This window comes from Euprymna scolopes, chromosome 12 (assembly GCF_053919585.1).
Source record: "Euprymna scolopes isolate OS-2025 chromosome 12, ASM5391958v1, whole genome shotgun sequence".
NCBI lineage: Eukaryota > Metazoa > Mollusca > Cephalopoda > Sepiida > Sepiolidae > Euprymna > Euprymna scolopes.
In genome coordinates, this window is record NC_136493.1 from 6,497,095 (window position 1) to 6,516,291 (window position 19,197).

At 35.9% G+C, this 19,197-nt stretch overlaps 1 protein-coding gene across 1 annotated transcript in view; it reads left to right on the forward strand.

Moving 5' to 3' along the window:
* LOC145291154 (DNA mismatch repair protein Mlh1-like) overlaps nucleotides 1-19,197 on the forward strand; it is a 94,101-nt gene that overhangs the window by 29,769 nt on the left and 45,135 nt on the right. Inside the window, exons 7-9 of the mRNA XM_080136683.1 lie at nucleotides 2,447-2,489; nucleotides 5,603-5,691; nucleotides 10,145-10,257. Of these exons, the coding sequence (XP_079992809.1) occupies nucleotides 2,447-2,489; nucleotides 5,603-5,691; nucleotides 10,145-10,257 (245 nt within the window). The remainder of the gene's footprint in view (nucleotides 1-2,446; nucleotides 2,490-5,602; nucleotides 5,692-10,144; nucleotides 10,258-19,197) is intronic.

The window sequence follows — 19,197 nt, forward strand, 5'->3', positions numbered from 1 at the left end:
TAATCGCATTTGATTGGATAAATATCAGTGGGTAAGGGAATGTAAATATGATTGTCAACAGACATATTGTTTTGTATATAAATGAAAATGACTTTCCCTGTTGTCAATTATTAATTTTTTTTTTGTTTATTATATCATTGTTTATGTATCAAATTTTGTTTTGAAAACTTGAACTTTGTCTGTAGAAGGCCTTGAAAACTTTTTGAAAATAGACATTAAAAATCTGTATGAACCCTGCCTGTAGACAGATGTTCAGACCTTTTGATATCGGACTAATGAGAAAAGACTTATTTAATTATTACTAGGGCTAGGACAACAGCATATTCTTTTCATTGTTGTGATTCTCGAGTGTGTATCCGTTGATATCTTATATGCTTTTATATAGAGTGATATTGTTCTTGGTTGATTAACTGTCCGTGTTGGATATATACTCGAGAGTCAAAACAGTGAAAAGAATATGCTGTTGTCATAGCCCTAATTATTACATTCCCATAGTGTAAAGGGTAGAACGATAAAATTGTCGCTTGAGAAAAGACATGATTCCATTTTTGTTTGATGAACACTTTCTTCTTCTTCTTCTTTTTTTTTTTTTTTTTTAGCAGACCATCTACTAGTTAGCCAGATGTGTACAAATCCTAAGAGTGATAGGAGCCTTCTATCATGTCTGAAAGTGATAAAATGTTCAACGAGTGAGATCGGAAATGCACCACTATACAACTCATGCCCTCTACTGATCTAAGTTATGACAACAGGATCCTTGCCAGCACCATCAAAATGCAAATCCAGACAGTTCAACTTTGAGGGCACAGATCAACAAAGTTTCTGGCCACAGTTATGGTCTTTTGTGTAGTTTCAACTGAAGGCTACATCATGCCACCTTACATCTTCAAAATTGGCTTGAAAGTCAACACCAAAGTGTACCTGGATTGCTGAAGAGAGTGGTGATCCCCTGGCCTCTGACAGACCATGGGTGGGGCAGCAGGACTCTGTGCTAACCCACAAATCCAAAGAGACCCAGGCTTGGCTTTAGGAGTACTACGACTTTGTACCCTTCTCTCACTGGCTTCTCCTCCTCCTCTGACCTGAACCAGCTGGACTACTTTGTTTGGTCAACGTCAAGAACATCACCAACATGACCTCCAACAAAACCAAAACCAGCCTGATCGCCACCATCTACAGAGGATTCGCCAAGCTCCTGCCGGCACTTGTTGAAAAGGCATGCTCCTAGTTCTGGACCTATATCGAGGCGGTAATTGAGGCTGAAGGCAGCTACATTGAATAGATGTCGGCTCTACTACATAATCAAGTTACCTGAATTGATTTTTTCAATGAAAGTTTAAAAATAAAGATGCAGTGTTGTTTTCTTTAGGGTGATACTTTTTTTTTTTAATTTTTTTTTTTATGGACAATTCTCGATAAGAACCAAACTTTTCTTTTTTTTTTTTTTTTTTGTTGTGAGCAGTTTGTATGAAACGTAAGATGTAAGGATGAGAAAAGGATATCACAGACCAGATTTTGAACCCTATCAAGGCAGAAAAAAAAGTGCTCAGGACAGTTCCTTCCAAAATCTAGCAACATTACTGCATTTTAGGAAGTATTTGTACAGGTAGAGGATTGTGCTGTGAATGAGATATCTCTTGGAGCAGTACAATGATGCAACCATTTTTCCAGCAACTTTACCAACAGATTTGATGTAAGTTTTCCACTTCAGGTCAGAAGTGAAGCTCAGTTCCAGAAGTTTGTCATAGCAGAGTCTTTCCTTGAGACGAGAGCTTCGTTATGCTCATATGTTGGCTGTTCTTTCTACTCAATAATAACTTTTGAATCTAAAGTTCTGTGACAATTTCTCCGTCTCCAGAGCTGCATTAAATGATGGAAAAAATGTGTAACTCTGGGTGGTTCCTATGTAGAGAAACACTAATGTGTAAAATTTCATTTGCTCTGTGGTGGCAACCTTGTCTCCTGAGACAATGGTTTTGTGCATCTGGTCTGGTGCACCGCAGCATCTGATATGGCTATACAGTCGAAGCTGGAGCTACCTTTCCAGATGCAAGCCTGGGCAGGTGATAAGGGGACCTAGGTTTGCCCAGTTACCAGGGTCTCCCGCTCGGCATTACAAAGTTCAAGAGAAAGGAAAACCAATGTGATCGAAGCCAGCGCAGCTGTAGAAATTGCTGGAAAAGTGTTGATGTGATTCACCATGCACCCATCGGGACTCCAAACCACATATATATTTATATTTATTTTTATTTATTTTTTTCAGGGTTTACTCCTTTTGCCTTTGCCAAGGCATCAGAGCTATTTACCCATAGCTGGTGAAAATTTCCAAATATTTTCAATTTTGCTTTATTGCTATGAGGAGTCGGTCAGAGATATTACTTATTGAACATGACTTGTAGAACCTATTTTTTTTTTTTTAACCTGATTATTTACTTCTATTTACCAGGTATGCCGTGCACAATGCAGGAGTCGGTTTCATTCTGAAAAAGGTAAAAACAAAATATTGATTTTTAATTTTTAAAAATCTTTTATTCAGGTAAAACAGAAAAAATTAAAGCCCATTGATTTAGAATGAATGTTTTTATGCCAATTTGATGGTTGGATATGCTTATATTTGTGCTCATTTTTGCATTAAATACTAATTCTTGTTAATCCCTAACTGTGCATTGAAAGATACCATAATACTTAGTCTGCTGCACCTTATCATAACAAAGATCCATACAAAATTCTTTTTAAGTGATTAATGGAAATTTGTAAGCATTACAACACAAATTGAGTATGCATGAGTTATTCTCGAATTATCTCCCTTGTTTTTTGAGAATTTTTCAAAATGGCAAGTGAGACTCTCTGCTCTCATTCTCATAAAATTTGATTTTCTTATTTAAAAATAAAACTATTTGATCAATTTATGTGATTTTTGGAATATGATATTTTCGTTTTGTCACAGATACATACAGATATTTTGTTTTATTTTTTAAAATAGGGAGAATTTTGGACAAGAATGAAAAAACCACAAACACAAAAAATTCTTACAAAACTTCATCAATTTGAGAGAAGTTTATTTCTGTACAATTCTAACTACAAAGCTACAACTTGCCATGCATGGAGTATTGTTGCCACATCTGGGCTGGTACATCTACCACTAGTCTCTCCCTCTTGGATATGGTCCAAGAAAGATTTCCACATTATCAATCAAGCTCCAACCTCTGTCCCATCACTGTAATCTTGCATCCTTGTACCTGTTTTACAAGTACTTTAATGGCATATGCTCTGATGAGCTCATAACATTTGTTTTCTCACAACGTACATACTCTTAACTAACGCTGCAAGCAGCAAAATACCACCCCTTCACTGTTATGGTCTCCAGTTGCTGGAAAACTTCCTACTCTCTGAGTTTCTTTCCTCAGACTGCGAGACTTTTGAATTCTCTTCCTGTTTCCTGCTTACTTGACTGTATGGTTAGACATGATCTCAAATAATAGTCCCTAACTTCCAAGTGTCAATATGTTTTGTTTGGGGTTAAAAAATGAAAAAAAAAATAATTGAATGAATTTTTTATGTTTCCTCTTTCTAAGAGACTAGCGGGGGTGCCCGGAGGTGTGTATGTTGGGGGTAGATCAAATCAAAATGGAAACTAAATAATAAGTGAAGTAATAATCCTGTTTAAAATATTAAAAAAATATGTTAAACTTGTTGAAAACAATCGGAAAAACAGTGAAAAACATTTTGGGAGGGGGGTAGGCTCGAACTTGAAGGCTCGAGGTTAATAGTCTGATGACTTAGCATGACGCCACGAAGGCAGGGACTTGAGAATGGCCGAAAATAAACATTTAAAAATGTCAACATATGGTTTTCTAGGTCAAATATTACGCAAGTAGAGAAAACGAATTCACAGCACAAATTTTGTAAAATAAGTCGCTAAAATAAAAGATATTTACAACGTTATTTTGTAAATTATAATCTAAGGAGTATATAAAAGGTTCTAAGTCATAGTAACTCCCCGGAGAACTCCCTCCTAAAAAGCCTTTGCCGGACATACAGAAAAAATGCACACACACACACATTTTGGCTTTTATATATATCGATATGGTTGTTTTTTTTTTATTTTTATTTTTGTTTGTTTACTCTCTTTCTGGAAGATTTTTTTACTTGAATTGTTTTGCTTAAATTATGATCACATGGATGAGATTTCTTTCGTTTTTTTATTTAGAACTAGCAGGATTGCCTGGAGTTGCTCGGGTATTGGGTATTTTTCATTGAGTAATGTATACTACAACACAATTACAAAAGACAAAGTAATTATTTCTTCCAAGACATGCTGTGCTTAAACACACCTCCTCTATCTAGGATATTGAGCACTTTGTAATCTCAAGTCATCCCCACAATAATTTGAAGAATGACATCATCACCGGAAGTTACCTCCTCCTCCTTTTATCCCCCCTACTCAAAATAAAAAGAAGATGAAATCTGGGAAGATTGTCTAATTAAAACAGTTGCCAATCCATGTGATGATAATCCCACAACATCATAATTTGAAGAGAAATGACATCTTCACCGGAAGTTACTCCCCATACCTGTCACTCCTCACCTACTCGAATAAAAAGGAGGAGATAATGTCTGAGAGGATCGTCTCCTTTAAACACTTGCCTATCCATGTGATGATAATCTCAAGTTGTCCTCCATTTAACACCATAATTTAAAGAGGAGTGACATCATCGCCGGAAGTCCCCCCCTCCCTCTCCAATAAACAGGAGAAGATGATGTCATATCAAAACTGCTGGCAATGCATGTGATGATAATCTCATGTTGTCCCCATCCACACCATAATTTAAAGAGAAATAATGATTGCAGTTTTTCCTGCTTACTGCATAAGTTTAAAGGCTTAATTGGTGAACAACTTGAATGAATGAATTGAATCTGAGCATGAGCACAAATAAGGAAATGGCTTTGGAGAAACAAACGTTGATTAACTCACATTATGTCATTTCCGGTAAATGATTTGTCAGTTTTCAATTCATATTAAAATACATTGTTTTCTTTTTAAAACATTTTTTTGTGTATTTCTTGCGGATGCATATTTTCGTAATTTTGTTTCTACCTCATCGATTGTTGTGATTCTTGGGTGTTTCACTATTTGAGATGCAACAATTATGTAGGTACCATTTTGATTACATGAATAGCAGTATTTCTTTCGGCATTATAGTAAAGAAACATATACAACCAGTTTCGTTGAGAAGTAAAAATTAATGCCATTCTAGAAAGCTGGCATTATTTCTGATAACATTAGAAAACATTTTAAATTTATATGAAGTACGTTGAATTTGTTAAAAAATTATGTAGAAATTGCATTGGATTTGACGGAAAATATCTACCCCCCCCTTCCAAAAATACGACCAGTTCACCCAGACAAAATGAATCATTTTGGCCAATTTTTCGATATTTTTTATCCGAGAGTTTGATCTTTCTAATAATACCAATTTTGTCATTGTTTGATGCGTCTGTCAAAAGTTTATAACAGACATACAAACACACACATAACTTTCCTTTATATAATAGAAGAAGGTGTTAACTGAACTAAACAGTTACTTGTTTTATTTTTTAGCATGGAGATGGAATGGCTGATGTTCGTACTGCAAGTAATGCTTCCAAAGTTGACAACATCCGAACTATTTATGGACCATCAGTGGCAAGGTAGGCATCCGTTGGTCTGTTGTATCATTCGGACTACTATCCTCATTTTGGCGATTATTTTCAAGTTTCAGCCAATGTAACTTCTGACGCTTTGTTTAGTATTTATGAGATATTGCCGCACAACGGATAAAGTACTAAGTAAAATTCAGTTTTAAGTAAAAGGTCGAAAGTTACATCAGCAAAACATGAAAATAACATTCAAAATGAGGATTATAATCTGTATAAATACAAATGATATTGACACTCTTCTGGAGGTTAAAGGTTCAATCCTCAGTGCGGGTGATATGAAGAATACAATTGCGAATTACTTAAGACTTCAATCGAGTCATGACCGACAGAATGAGAACAGTAGTCTGAATAATCCAAATAACACATACTCATCCACGTTATTTTTACAATGTTCCAACCACTGTAACCTCCGATCTAAGTGTTCAAATCTTTGAAGATATGAAAGTTTGATTTTTATTACAGACTATACTCACGAATAAAATAAAAATTACTTAACAATTCTACCAGGTCATAGCTGACAGATAACAATTCACCACATAATTCATGGATTAAATAAATAGTTGAGTTTGAAATTCCATATCAATTCTCAATTTCGACATAAAAAAGATTCCTGAGTTTGACAAGATGCAGAAGATTGGAGGTTACATCGACTGAAACGGAAATAAAAATCAAGATGAGAATGTTGGTCCAAATAATCCAAATCATTAAATTTCTGTTTATTTTTTATAGACGCATTGTGTTAAATCTAACCAGACGAATTAGAAAAAGGAATAATATTAGTAAACTCACCCCCCCCCCTAAAAAAAGGGCATCAGCCCTGGCTGGTACCATGCAAAGTAGTCATGAAATGGAAGTACCGAATAGGGAAAACACTGTCCAAACCTTCATTAGATGAATGGAAAGAGTGTTGGGACCTTGAGGAGATTAGTTGCGAACCAAATTCCAGTGAAAAATCAATGGAAAATGGCTGTTGCTGTAGTGTAAAGTCATTTGTAAAGGTTATCGAAAGAGAAGGAGAGTACTGGAAATCTAGGGAAACTTGTTGTCACTAGGTCACCAGGGAACACCATCAAGTATCAGAAGTGAGTAATCTCTGAGGTGTGAGAACTAGTGAATACAAATACTTTGCAACTGGTATTACTAATGAAATACTTTGCAACTGGTATTACTAATGAAATACTTTGCAACTGGTATTACTAATGAAATACTTTGCAACTGGTATTACTAATGAAATACTTTGCAACTGGTATTACTAATGAAATACTTTGCAACTGGTATTACTAATGAAATACTTTGCAACTGGTATTACTAATGAAATACTTTGCAACTGGTATTACTAATGAAATACTTTGCAACTGGTATTACTAATGAAATACTTTGCAACTGGTATTACTAATGAAATACTTTGCAACTGGTATTACTAATGAAATACTTTGCAACTGGTATTACTAATGAAATACTTTGCAACTGGTATTACTAATGAAATACTTTGCAACTGGTATTACGAATGAAATACTTTGCAACTGGTATTACTAATGAAATACTTTGCAACTGGTATTACTAATGAAATACTTTGCAACTGGTATTACTAATGAAATACTTTGCAACTGGTATTACTAATGAAATACTTTGCAACTGGTATTACTAATGAAATACTTTGCAACTGGAATTATGATCAAAGTTTGTAAACCCCAAACAATGCAAAGTGTCACTTTTATTTAGGGGGCTACTATCGAGGACATAAGTTGCAGGGATACTATGTAGGGAGTTGAGCAGCAAGATTTCTGTTCACATTGCACTTGAACTTCTGCATGTCAGTACAGTTGGGAAAGCAGGAACCCGGACGGGAGTTCCAAAATTTAGCAGTTCTGGAGAAGAAACTTAGAGTAGAAGGCTTTCTTACATCTAAGGATCTCTACGGTGCAGGGGTTGGATTTTGCTGCTTGTTGGGTTTGTTGGGGATATTTACATCGAGGGGGTACAAGGGCTTGTAGTTTGCCATTACTGGATGTTGACGTCACGTGACATGACTAAGCGTTTTTTTGTTTTTTTTTACGTATAAACAACATTGGATCATTGGCGACTGTCCCACAGTGAGAGACTAGTAGCACATGCACTAGCTCAAATGTGACAGCAGTACTCCATACATGGGCCAATCATGACGTTGTAGAGGTACAAAATACTTTCAGGTGTAAGTAACTTTCCAGCATGGTAGAGAGAGCCCACTTTCTTCACAGCAGCCTTGGCAATGCTCTCGATGTATCTGTTCCAACTCATGTTCCCTATGAACGTTAAGCTGAGGAGTTAGAACGAAGTACTTTTAGGTAATGTATCTTTAGCCATAGCCATTGATGATTGAGAAGGTTTCTTGTAATTATTAAAGGAAACGAGCTTAGTCTTGACAGCATTGAATGTGACCATCCATTTTCTATCCCCATTCCACTACAGATTGTTTCTGCCATTTTCTTAGATATCTTTTTCTGTGGTGCTATTCGCATAAAAATTGCATGGTTTTCATCTTGATTTTTCAACCAGTCAATCTCATTTCAAAATACCATTGTAAAATTTCAAACATTTTGCAATAAGCTTATACTGAGTGCTTTTCTAAAAACTGAACAGGTAATTTCTTTTCTAGAAAAAATATTCATAAATTAAGAATTTAGAATTTAATAGATCTGCTAAATAAATATATTTTATACTTAATTTGTTGGGTAGAATTGAATAAGGAATACTTATGGTGCCTAAATAAAACTCCAACTTCAACTAAAAGATATTTTGAATATATAATCCCTCACCTGGTGTAGATAGGTATTTCACTTAGTTATACTAGAGGTAAAGGTTTTGAACTATTTTTTAAATAATATATCACAAAAAACAGTGAAGATTGAAGAATTTGATAGTATGGAAGTTCTATTGAATCCAGCTCAAAATACAAGCGTTCCTATGTTTGACTACAATTTATTATTCAATGCAGAGTTGATGATTTGAGTCTTTCGATGCTGAGATCCCTAAATGCCAGAAAGCTTTCTACTCTAATAGTTTATTCCCTTGAGCAGCTAAACTTTGGAATTCCCTGCCTGCTTCCTTGACTGCACTGATATACAGAAGTTTTAATATAATGTAAATCAACATCTTGTTCATCTTTCTTAAGCATGGTTTTGAATAGTAACCTCTTATGTCTAAGTAGCGATATGCCTTTTGGGGTGAATGTAAGTAAAAAAAAAAACTTGAAGAAGCCTGTTTTTTTTTTTTTTACACAGTGGTCACCACTTATCAAGGCCCGGAAGCCACTCAGGGATAAGGGTTATTGCAAGTACGTACATTACGTTAGTGTGGAGATTTGATGAAGTGTTTACTTAAGGGGGCGGTTCATTAGGAATTTGTTAATGTTGGACTTGAACACATCCAAGTTGTAGTCAGGTGGGAAGCAGGCAGACAACAGAGTTCCACAGGCGTGCAGTTCTAAGAAAGAAGCTTTGTTCATGGAATCCACGTTTTGATTTAGGCACAGACAAAGAGTGGGGGAAATTTTTCAAAGTGGATTCGGCTAGATGGGTGTTTTTCGTGAAAGATTGGTGAGGGGGGACCAGAGATTGGAGTTCAGACGAGCACTTGCCATGGAAATAACGATAAAACAAAGATAGGCTCGCAACGTCTCTTCTGTGGGAGAGAGGTTGCAGGGTAGAGAAAAGGGCATCCCCCACTAAGCCACGAAGTTTATTTTGTACTCTGTTAAGGCAGGATAGGCTGTTTTTAGCAGCTCCTGCCCAGATATGGCAACAGTATTCCATCCTTGGACGTACTTGGCTTTTATATAGATAGAGAATTGCATCAGTAGTGAGATATCTTCTGGAGCGGTAGAAGGATCCCACCATCTTTCCAGCGACCTTAGCAACAGACTTGATGTACGTGTTCCATTTCAGATCAGGAGTAAAGGTCAAACCCAGAAGCTTGTCAAAACACGGGGCCTCTCTCAGACAAGAGTCATCCATCCCAATTGATGCCAGATGGAGATCAGTGTTGATGATGTAAGGATAGGAGTTTGGTTTTGGATGCATTAAAGGTAACCAGCCACATCTTCCCCCACTGAACCACACGCTCGAGATCAGAGGAGAGAGAATCCGAGAGAACTTTGTCATTTACAGCCTTTGATGTGTTGCCGTATATGGTGGTGTTATCTGTTGGAAGATTTCGGTTCTAAACTGATGTTACAGAAGATCATTACTGTTTATTGTTGGCAGAAGGTTATATTAGATAATGATAGTCTTTGATAATAAAAATAATTTTTGAAAAAATAAATGAATATTTTCAAAAATTCTTTTCCTTTTTTTTTCTCTCTTTTTTTTCTATTTTCTTTATTCTGTATTTTTCTTTTCTTTTTTTCTTATATACTTTAAAATTCTTTTTCGTTTATTTGTTTTATTTTTTCCTTTCTTACTTCCAGAGAACTTTTGGAAGTGAATCACGAAGATGAGAAACTAAAGTTTAAATTAAACGGTTACGTAACCAATGCAAATTACTCCACTAAGAAATTGACATTTTTGTTGTTTATCAATCGTAAGTTTTTGTTTTTTAACTTGTTAAATTCATAATTTAATTTATGAAAACATTTTATGCTGTTTTGTTTTCTTAAATTATTTCTTATTTTGCTTCCCTCCCCCCCTACCCACCACCCTTTCCAATCCTCATCCTTTCTATCTTTATATATTATCTATAAATATAAAAGCGAAAATGTGTGTATGTTTGTGTGTCCGCTAAAAACTTTCGACAGACAGAACAAAAATTGACAAACTCGGTATCATATTGAAGCTCCATCCTTCGCCCGAAAAATTGACCAAAAACGTTAATTTTTTCACCCCAAAATCGACAATTTTCTACAGGGGGGGGGGGTCAACAAAAACCGTCCTCTCATGACGACGACCGGTTCTACACATGCGTCAGATGACGTCATGACCTGATTTAGTTTAAATAGATGAAGAACTGACTGAATTTCATGTATGTCGTGTTAGCTCAGTTGGTCAGAGCGTTGGTTCATTATCTAAACTTTTTGGGTTCGAATCGTGGTGTGAGATGTCTTTTTTTTTTTTTCGATTTTTTAAATTTAAATATTGAACCTGTGTTGTTTAAGCCATTTTTCATGTAACGGTAACGTTCGTTTTTCTGTTTTTTTTTTTTACATCGCTTATTCTTAGGTTTTCATTAACACCCCCGACGACCACACACACCCAAAAACACATGGGTACCCACCGATTTTTTAAAAATTTTAATATCGAAACAGGCTTATTTTCACGTTTTTTTTTTTTTTCAGAAGTTTTAACATTTGTTTTTCTGTTTTCTTTTTTGTTTTTTTGATTTTTACATTTAACATCGTTCGTTTGCCTTACGTTAGTTTTTTTTGTGTTTTTTTTTTTTTGATGTTTTGAAGCGAAATTGATGTGAAACTAGTGAGCAGTTCCCGGCCCCGGGAACGTCCAGAAAGCAATGGACATTTGGTCAGTGTCAGTTTTCACCGTCATATCAGACAATTGCTTTCATTTGGACACTCCTCTAATAAAGGGGTAGCTGGTTTTACCCAACAAGTAGTGTAAAAAAAACAAACCCAAAAGAACTATCCTGCAATAAAATTAAGTGCGGAATTAAATTCCGCACGTACCTGCCACTTGTGCGGTTATGAACGTTTCATTCACTGTGGCGTGACATTTCACCTCATTAAACACACACCTGTCACATCACTTTTTAATGATTTTATTTCATACATTCTCAGTTCTCTGCCATCGTAGTGTGGTGGTAAGTCCTCAGCCTATTAACCTCAAGGGTTCAGGTTCGAGCCTACCTACCTACCAAAACTTTTTTCTTTTATACCTCCAAACAACCGGGCAATGCCTGGTACCCCCGCTAATCTATAATATAAATCTCACCTGTCTGTTTAAATGTATGTATGTATGTCTCGCAAAAACTTTCGACGGAAGCAACGGATTTTCATGAGATCTATATCGTTTTGAAGTGCGACCCTTTGGACGACAAATATCGAAAAATTGGCTAAAAACATTAATTCTTTCACCCTCAACTGGGCACTTTTCTACAGGGAGGGGTTGCCTTTTCCGCTGACACTTTCGAAAGTCTCCCTCTCTTTTCGATTGACTAGCCTTAATTTAAACCTACGTCACTTCTGGTTTGCCGATGGGTGCAACAACAAAGACGTCACATTTTTTTTTTTTTTTCACGTTTTTTTCGTTCTCCGCTGTACGGGTTCAAGCCTGTCTGCCTACTATCACTTTATTTTTTTTTTTTTCTCAACACACACCTCCAAACATCCGGGCAACACCGGGCACCCAGGCTAGTTTATAATATATATTACATTATTTATAATATATATTATTTATACTATATATTATATTATTTATACTCTATATATATTACATTATTTATAATATATATTATTTATACTATATATATATTATATTATTTATAATATAATATGTACAGGGTGACCCCGCCCCCCAAAAAAACAAAAAAACAAAAGAGGCCATCTAGAACATATGCTGTAGAACGGAGAAAAAAGAAAACAAGGGCAAGTGTTTTGATGTGATGTTTTGAATATAATAAACTGGTTGTGACCAAAGTTTCATTTAAATAGGACAAAGCACTAAGAAACGGGGCTTAATTAGAGTTGGGGCCCATTTTTTTTTAGTCACCCTGTATTAGTATGTAACTATATATACTGTGGCTAACCATAATCTAGCAAAAAATAAATCATTTCAATCAAACAAAAAAAATGAAATGAAAAAGTGTTTCAGCGTGGCTTTCATAAACAGGAGGCCTAGCCACTAAAAATCATGGGTGCTTCTTTACAATAGTGTGTCGACCTCAGGGTTGCTAGGCCATAAAATATATTTGAAGCCAAATCTTTGAGAAGAAAGGGCCAAAAAAGGCCAAACTGATAAATGTAGCCACATTTTCTCAAACAAAAAAGCCAAATTGAACAGTAAATTGTTAAAAAAATAACAAAGAGTGTGCGTGAATATATAAACATTTATATATTTTTCATTGTGTTTGTATAGATTGGTGATGTTTTGAATACATGCATTTCAAGTGAAAATGTTATTGACTTACGTGAAATTAACAAAAAAATTGTTTTTGATGCTATTGTAAAGAAGCTCTGAAACTTTTTTTTTTAAAATCAAACACATTCTGTTCCTTTTTTTTTTTTTTTCTTTTTTTTTTTTTTTCAAAAATAAAAAATCCTTTTAATTTTTATTTTCAAAATACTAAACACTGGTAACATTTAATTGTCAAACACACACACAAACACATATATAAATAAAATAAAAAGAAAATTTAAGGATGGTGTGTAGGTAGGTTTAACTGCTTGATCTCTTAAAATAAAGATTATGAATGTATTCCTATATGTATAAATAGTGTGTTTTGCTATCTGAAGAGTAGCTTTAGACCTTTTATTTTTAAGTGAAACTGGCATTGGACAGGCTATTTCCCTAGAAGAGTTCGCAATTAAAGGATACTCTAACTTAACTTCTAAATCTGACTCCCAAGATCGCCATGGGCATGGAATATGTGCCTATATTAAAGATAGCTTTCCATGTAGTAGGGACATTTCCAGGGAAGATCCTAACTTACCCTATATGTGCTTCCGGGTTGCTTTAGCTCACACCACTGCATTTATATTTACTCTCTATCGCCCCACAACAGCGGAGTTACTATCTTTAAAAGCATATCTGAGAAAATTGACCAAGTCCTATCTGCTTATCCTTCAGCTAAAATTCACGTATGTGGAGACTTCAATGTTCACAACGTCAAATGGTTGACCCACTCAAACAAGACCGATGATGAGGGGAGGTTCTGTCATGATTTCTCCATTGCCTATGACCTCACTCAGATTGTTCAGGAACCCACCCGTGTGCCCGACAATGACGGCCATTATGCGAGCCTACTAGACCTTTTTCTCACAACTTGCCCTGAACTATGTTCAGTTTCTGTTCTGTCGCCTCTTTGATCTTCCAACCACTCTGTTGTATCAATTAAGATAAAAATGAAATGTAATAAGTTCCCAGACGTACCTCTCCATCGTACAGTATATCGATACACTAAGGCTGACTGGGATAGCTTCCGTACATTTATATCTGATCTACCTCTGCATTCCATGTTTAAAAAGGATGTGTCCTCTATAGTATCATACCTGACGGAATGGTTAATTGTAGGTATTGACCGTTTCATACCCTCGAAAAAGTTTCAGCAAAAACCTAACAGCCAGCCATGGTTCTCTCCAGAATGTGCTGCTGCCATTGCGCACAGAAATCACTTTTTCCACTACTTCCAACGTAATAGATGTATGGAAACTAAAGCCGTTTTCAGGACTGCCAGCAACCATTGTAAGAAAGTAATAAAGAACGCAAGAGAGTTGTATGCTCAATCTGTTAAGTCCAAAGTAGCTGAGCAGCGGCTTGGTTCCCACCAGTTTTGGCAAATAGCAAACAGAATCCTGAACAGAAGCGTGTGCTCCATCCCAACTATTATCAATGGACCTGAGGTAATCTTGTCAGCATCAGACAAAGCCAAACTCTTTGTCAAGAACTTTGCAGCTAATTCTACCCTTTGCGACCAAGGCCGCCAACCCCCAATATTTCCTCCTGTATCAGAAAACACGCTATGTGATATACGTATATCTGTACGTGATGTTGCCAAGCTAATCAAAAACCTTGATTCCAGTAAAGCAACTGGCCCTGACGGTATTCCAATTATAGTTCTCAAAAAACTTCAACCTGAACTAGTGCCCATACTTACAAAACTGTTTAAACGTTGTCTTCAGGAGAATAGTTTCCCATCTCCCTGGAAAATTTCATCAGTATGCCCTGTATTTAAGAATTCAGGTGATCGCTCATCCCCCTCTCAGTACAAGCCAATAAGTCTCCTGTGTGTCATGAGTAAGTTGCTGGAATCTGTGTTAAATACAGAAGTAATCAACCATCTCAACAAAAATAACCTTCTTAGTGACACTCAATATGGTTTCCGTTCTGCTAGATCTACAGCAGATGTGCTTACAGTTATATCTCATAGGATTAGCAAATCTCTCGACGGAGGCAACCTTTCTAGGGCAATTGCTCTTGACATATCTAAGGCCTTTGATAGGGTATGGCATAAAGGTTTACTTCATAAGATCTCTAGCTATGGTATAGCTGGAAAAGTCTTCTCAATTATTAAATCATTTCTTTCTGATAGGTTCATAAGAGTAGTAGTTGAGGGGCAAAAATCAGAAGCTCACAGTATTAATGCCGGTGTCCCTCAAGGGTCCATCCTGGGCCCAACTCTTTTCCTGATCTACATTAATGATCTTCCAAATCACATCCTTACATCATTTGTAGACATTTATGCTGACGACACTACCATTTATGGTAGCACATCTAAGACAGTAAACGACCAAGTTCTCTCCAATTCTCTCTCCTCTGATCTTGAGCATGTAGTACAATGGGGAAAGGAGTGGCTGGTTACTTTTAATGCATCTAAAACCAAGCTTCTCTCTTTACATCATCAACATTCTGATCCATATCTGGCATCAATTGAAATGAATGGCTCTCGTCTTCAGGAGACCTCCAGTTTTGACAAGCTTCTGGGCTTGACCTTTACTCCTGATCTTAAATGGAACATGTACATCAAATCTGTTGCCAAGACCGCTGGAAAAATGGTGGGATCTTTCTACCGATCCGGTAGATATCTCACTGCTGATGCTATTCTCTATCTATATAAGAGCCAGGTACGTCCAAGGATGGAATACTGTTGCCACATCTGGGCAGGAGCTGCTAGAAAGGACTTGTCCTGCCTTGATAGATTTCAAAATAGATTTCGTAGCCTCGTAGGAGATGTCCTTTTCTCTTCCTTGCAACCTCTATCTCACAGAAGAGATGTTGCGAGTTTGTCTCTGATGTATTGTTATTTTCATGGAAAGTGTTCGACTGAGCTTCAATCTATGGTCCCCCCTCGCCAAACTTTCACAAGAAACACTCGTCTAGTTGTAAACACTATCAATAATTCCCCCCACTCTTTATCTGTGCCTAAACCTAAACGTAGATTCCATGAACAAAGCTTCTTTCTTAGAACTGCATGCCTGTGGAATTGTCTTCCGTTTTCCTGCTTTCCGGCTGACTACAATATGATAAGTCAAGTCTAACGTAAATAAGTTCTTGATGAGCCGTTCCATATAAGTTATCAAATTTACCAAATTTTCATAACTAATGATTACTATATTGTCCAATTTTTACTGTACACTCTTTAACCTTATCCTTGAGTGGTCTCTTGGCCTTGATAATGTGGTGATGCCTATGTAAAAAAAAAAACAAAAAGTAGCTATTTTAGAATATTTGTAAATGATATAATACTTAAAATTGCCCAAATAGTTATGAAACAATTGTAACACATAAGAAAATACACAAGAAGATGTTCTCATTTCATATTTTGTTGTCTTGGTTTTTACAAAAATATTAAATATATATATATATATATATATATATATATGTGTGCAATTTTATTTGTTTTACATAAGCATTAATATGTTGCTACACAGCCATGAGCATGTTTCGGTCAGCCAGTTACAAGTAACGCGAGATCGCTTCAGCCAATATTGCTTCTACAAAAGTTTAATTAGATTATGGACTAAGCTTTTGTATAAGCAATATCAACTGAAGCGGTTTCTAGTTGTAACTGGCTGACCGAAACATGTAAAAACAAATAAAAAGTATATCTTGTCCAACTTTGGTAGTGAGCATTCTTGTATTAACCTTGTTAAAATTTTATTGGTTGTTTTACCTCTGAAAAATAATAATCTTAAATTATATATATATATATATATATATATATATAATCAAAATAGCAAGCAGCAAAATCTCGCTCCTTCATTGTAGAAATCCTTAGATACCGGAAAACTTTCTAATAGTTTCTTCCCTCGAACTACAAGATTTTGGAATTCCCTCCCAGTTCCCTTCTTTCCTGACTGTACCAAAATGCAGAAATTTTAAATGTAATGTGAACAGAAATCTTGCGGCTCAACTCCCTACATAGACCCCCTTGTAGACATGATCCCATATTAATCCACAGCTGGCCGCAAAAGGTTATAATTTGTCAGTCGTATGCTGTGATAAGTCTTATACATACTTAGATTTGAAAACGTTCACGGATGACGTGAACTTAAGAGAACTTTGTCAATTTGATTGCGTTCTATCAAAGGCAACGATAGTCGACACATGGGAAATCTATAATCAATACGAGAGAGAAAGAAAGAAATGTCTTTCATCCTTTCGTGCTACAATGAACGTATCAACAATCACTGCTGCTGCTGCTAATGCCACAAGTGCCTACGTTTGTAGTCTTATATCAGTAATGAGTTCACATTGGTGTCATGAGTTGAAGTTTTAATCTTTTGTTCTCCATTATGGAAATTCTATTAGTAGAAGCAAACGTGATAATGTTATCAGCCGTTGAAGTGAATGAATTTTTTTGGGTTTTTTTTTACTTACTAGAAATATCCTCCTATTCTTCCTGTAAACTTTTATCTCAGTTCGTCTCTCTTATTTAACTCTCTTACTTTTATTTCCTATCTCTCTCTTATTTCTTCATCCTCTTTCCTTCTTTTTCTCTCCTCTATCCTTCTCCATTTCCTTCTCTCCTTTCCTCTCTCTTTCCTCTCCCCTTCTCTCTCTCCTTCTCTCTCTCACTCTCTCCTTCTCTGCCTCCCTCCTTCTCTCACTCTCTCCCCTTCTCTGCCTCCCTCCTTCTCTCACTCTCTCCCCTTCTCTGCCTCCCTCCTTCTCTCACTCTCTCCCCTTCTCTGCCTCCCTCCTTCTCTCACTCTCTCCCCTTCTCTGCCTCCCTCCTTCTCTCACTCTCTCCCCTTCTCTGCCTCCCTCCTTCTCTCACTCTCTCCCCTTCTCTGCCTCCCTCCTTCTCTCACTCTCTCCCCTTCTCTGCCTCCCTCCTTCTCTCACTCTCTCCCCTTCTCTGCCTCCCTCCTTCTCTCACTCTCTCCCCTTCTCTGCCTCCCTCCTTCTCTCTTTCTCCCCCGTTCTCTCTCCTTATATCCCACTCTTCTCTCCTTCTTTATCTCTCTATTATTCTCTTTCTCCCTTCCTCCTTTTTACCCTCCATCAATCTCTTACACTCTCTGTATATGGGTCTCTCTCCTCCCTCTATCTCCTCTCCATCTCCCTCCCTCTCTCTTCCTCCCTCTCTCTCTCTATCTCCTTCCCTCTCTCTATCTCCTTCCCTCTCTCTATCTCCTTCCCTCTCTCTATCTCCTTCCCTCTCTCTATCTCCTTCCCTCTCTCTATCTCCTTCCCTCTCTCTATCTCCTTCCCTCTCTCTATCTCCTTCCCTCCCTCTATCTCCTTCCCTCCCTCTATCTCCTTCCCTCCCTTCTTTATCTCACTCTCCCTTCTTTATCTCTTCTATCTCCTCTCTCTATCTCTTTTGCTTTCTCTCTATTACTAGGTACGGACAAAATGAAAACCGATGCTCAAAATGTATAAATTATTTTTATTTAAATCTTCATAGAAATGTATCATTTTTTTAAACAAAAAATACCTTTACTTAAGTTATGGTTTTCTGTAGTAAAAATAAAAAAATGAAATAAATGTATTATTTTTCATTTTTTTTATGAAAATAAAGCATCATAAATTATAACAATTAAAATAATTTTTTTTAATTTTTACAGGAAAATTACAAAAAAAGACCCAAAAGTCCATATTAATGAATTCGATATAACTTGAAGAAAAATGAATTTCTTGAACTACCGCTACTATCTTTGAATTAAGCATTGTCTATTTAATATTTTCACATAAAAAATTATAATCGCAAAAAATATTTCTACTTTACAAGTTTTGCATAATTTTTATATGTAAAATTTTAATATTTTCCTTGCATGAATGTGAAACATTTGGTGTAACATAATTTTTATATAATCTTGAACAACAATTAAAAAAATTTAATTTAAAAACAAGAACATAGAAAAATAATTTAATTAAAAAAATGGTAAAAATTATACAAACGTTCAGAATAGGAATGTACGAATGAATGTCTGAGGAAAAAGCAAAACTAGTACCCCCCCCCCCTTTTGACGTCATTTTCACAATCTGTCGACTGGCTGAAATTTTGGGTTTCCGTATATTCCGAATTTACGAAATTTCCATTTGTTGTGATTTTGCGAAGAGCAAAATCACTCGGTTTTTAGGCTGATAAAGCTATTTTTTGTACTAACAAAGTGTTTTTTTTTTTTTAAATTCAAGGATTTTACTTTACTTATTATCTTTGAAATAGACTAAGAAAAGTAATATTTATCTTTTAAAGGATTTTTACAATGAATTTATTTACCTTCAAAATTTAGCTGAATTGGTTAGCTCGCCGTGAAAACATTTTTTATCAAGTGTACAAATATTTTTTTCCTTTTGGAAATAAGTTTAGTCTTTAATCTTTCAAATACAATCAAAAAGTAGTCGG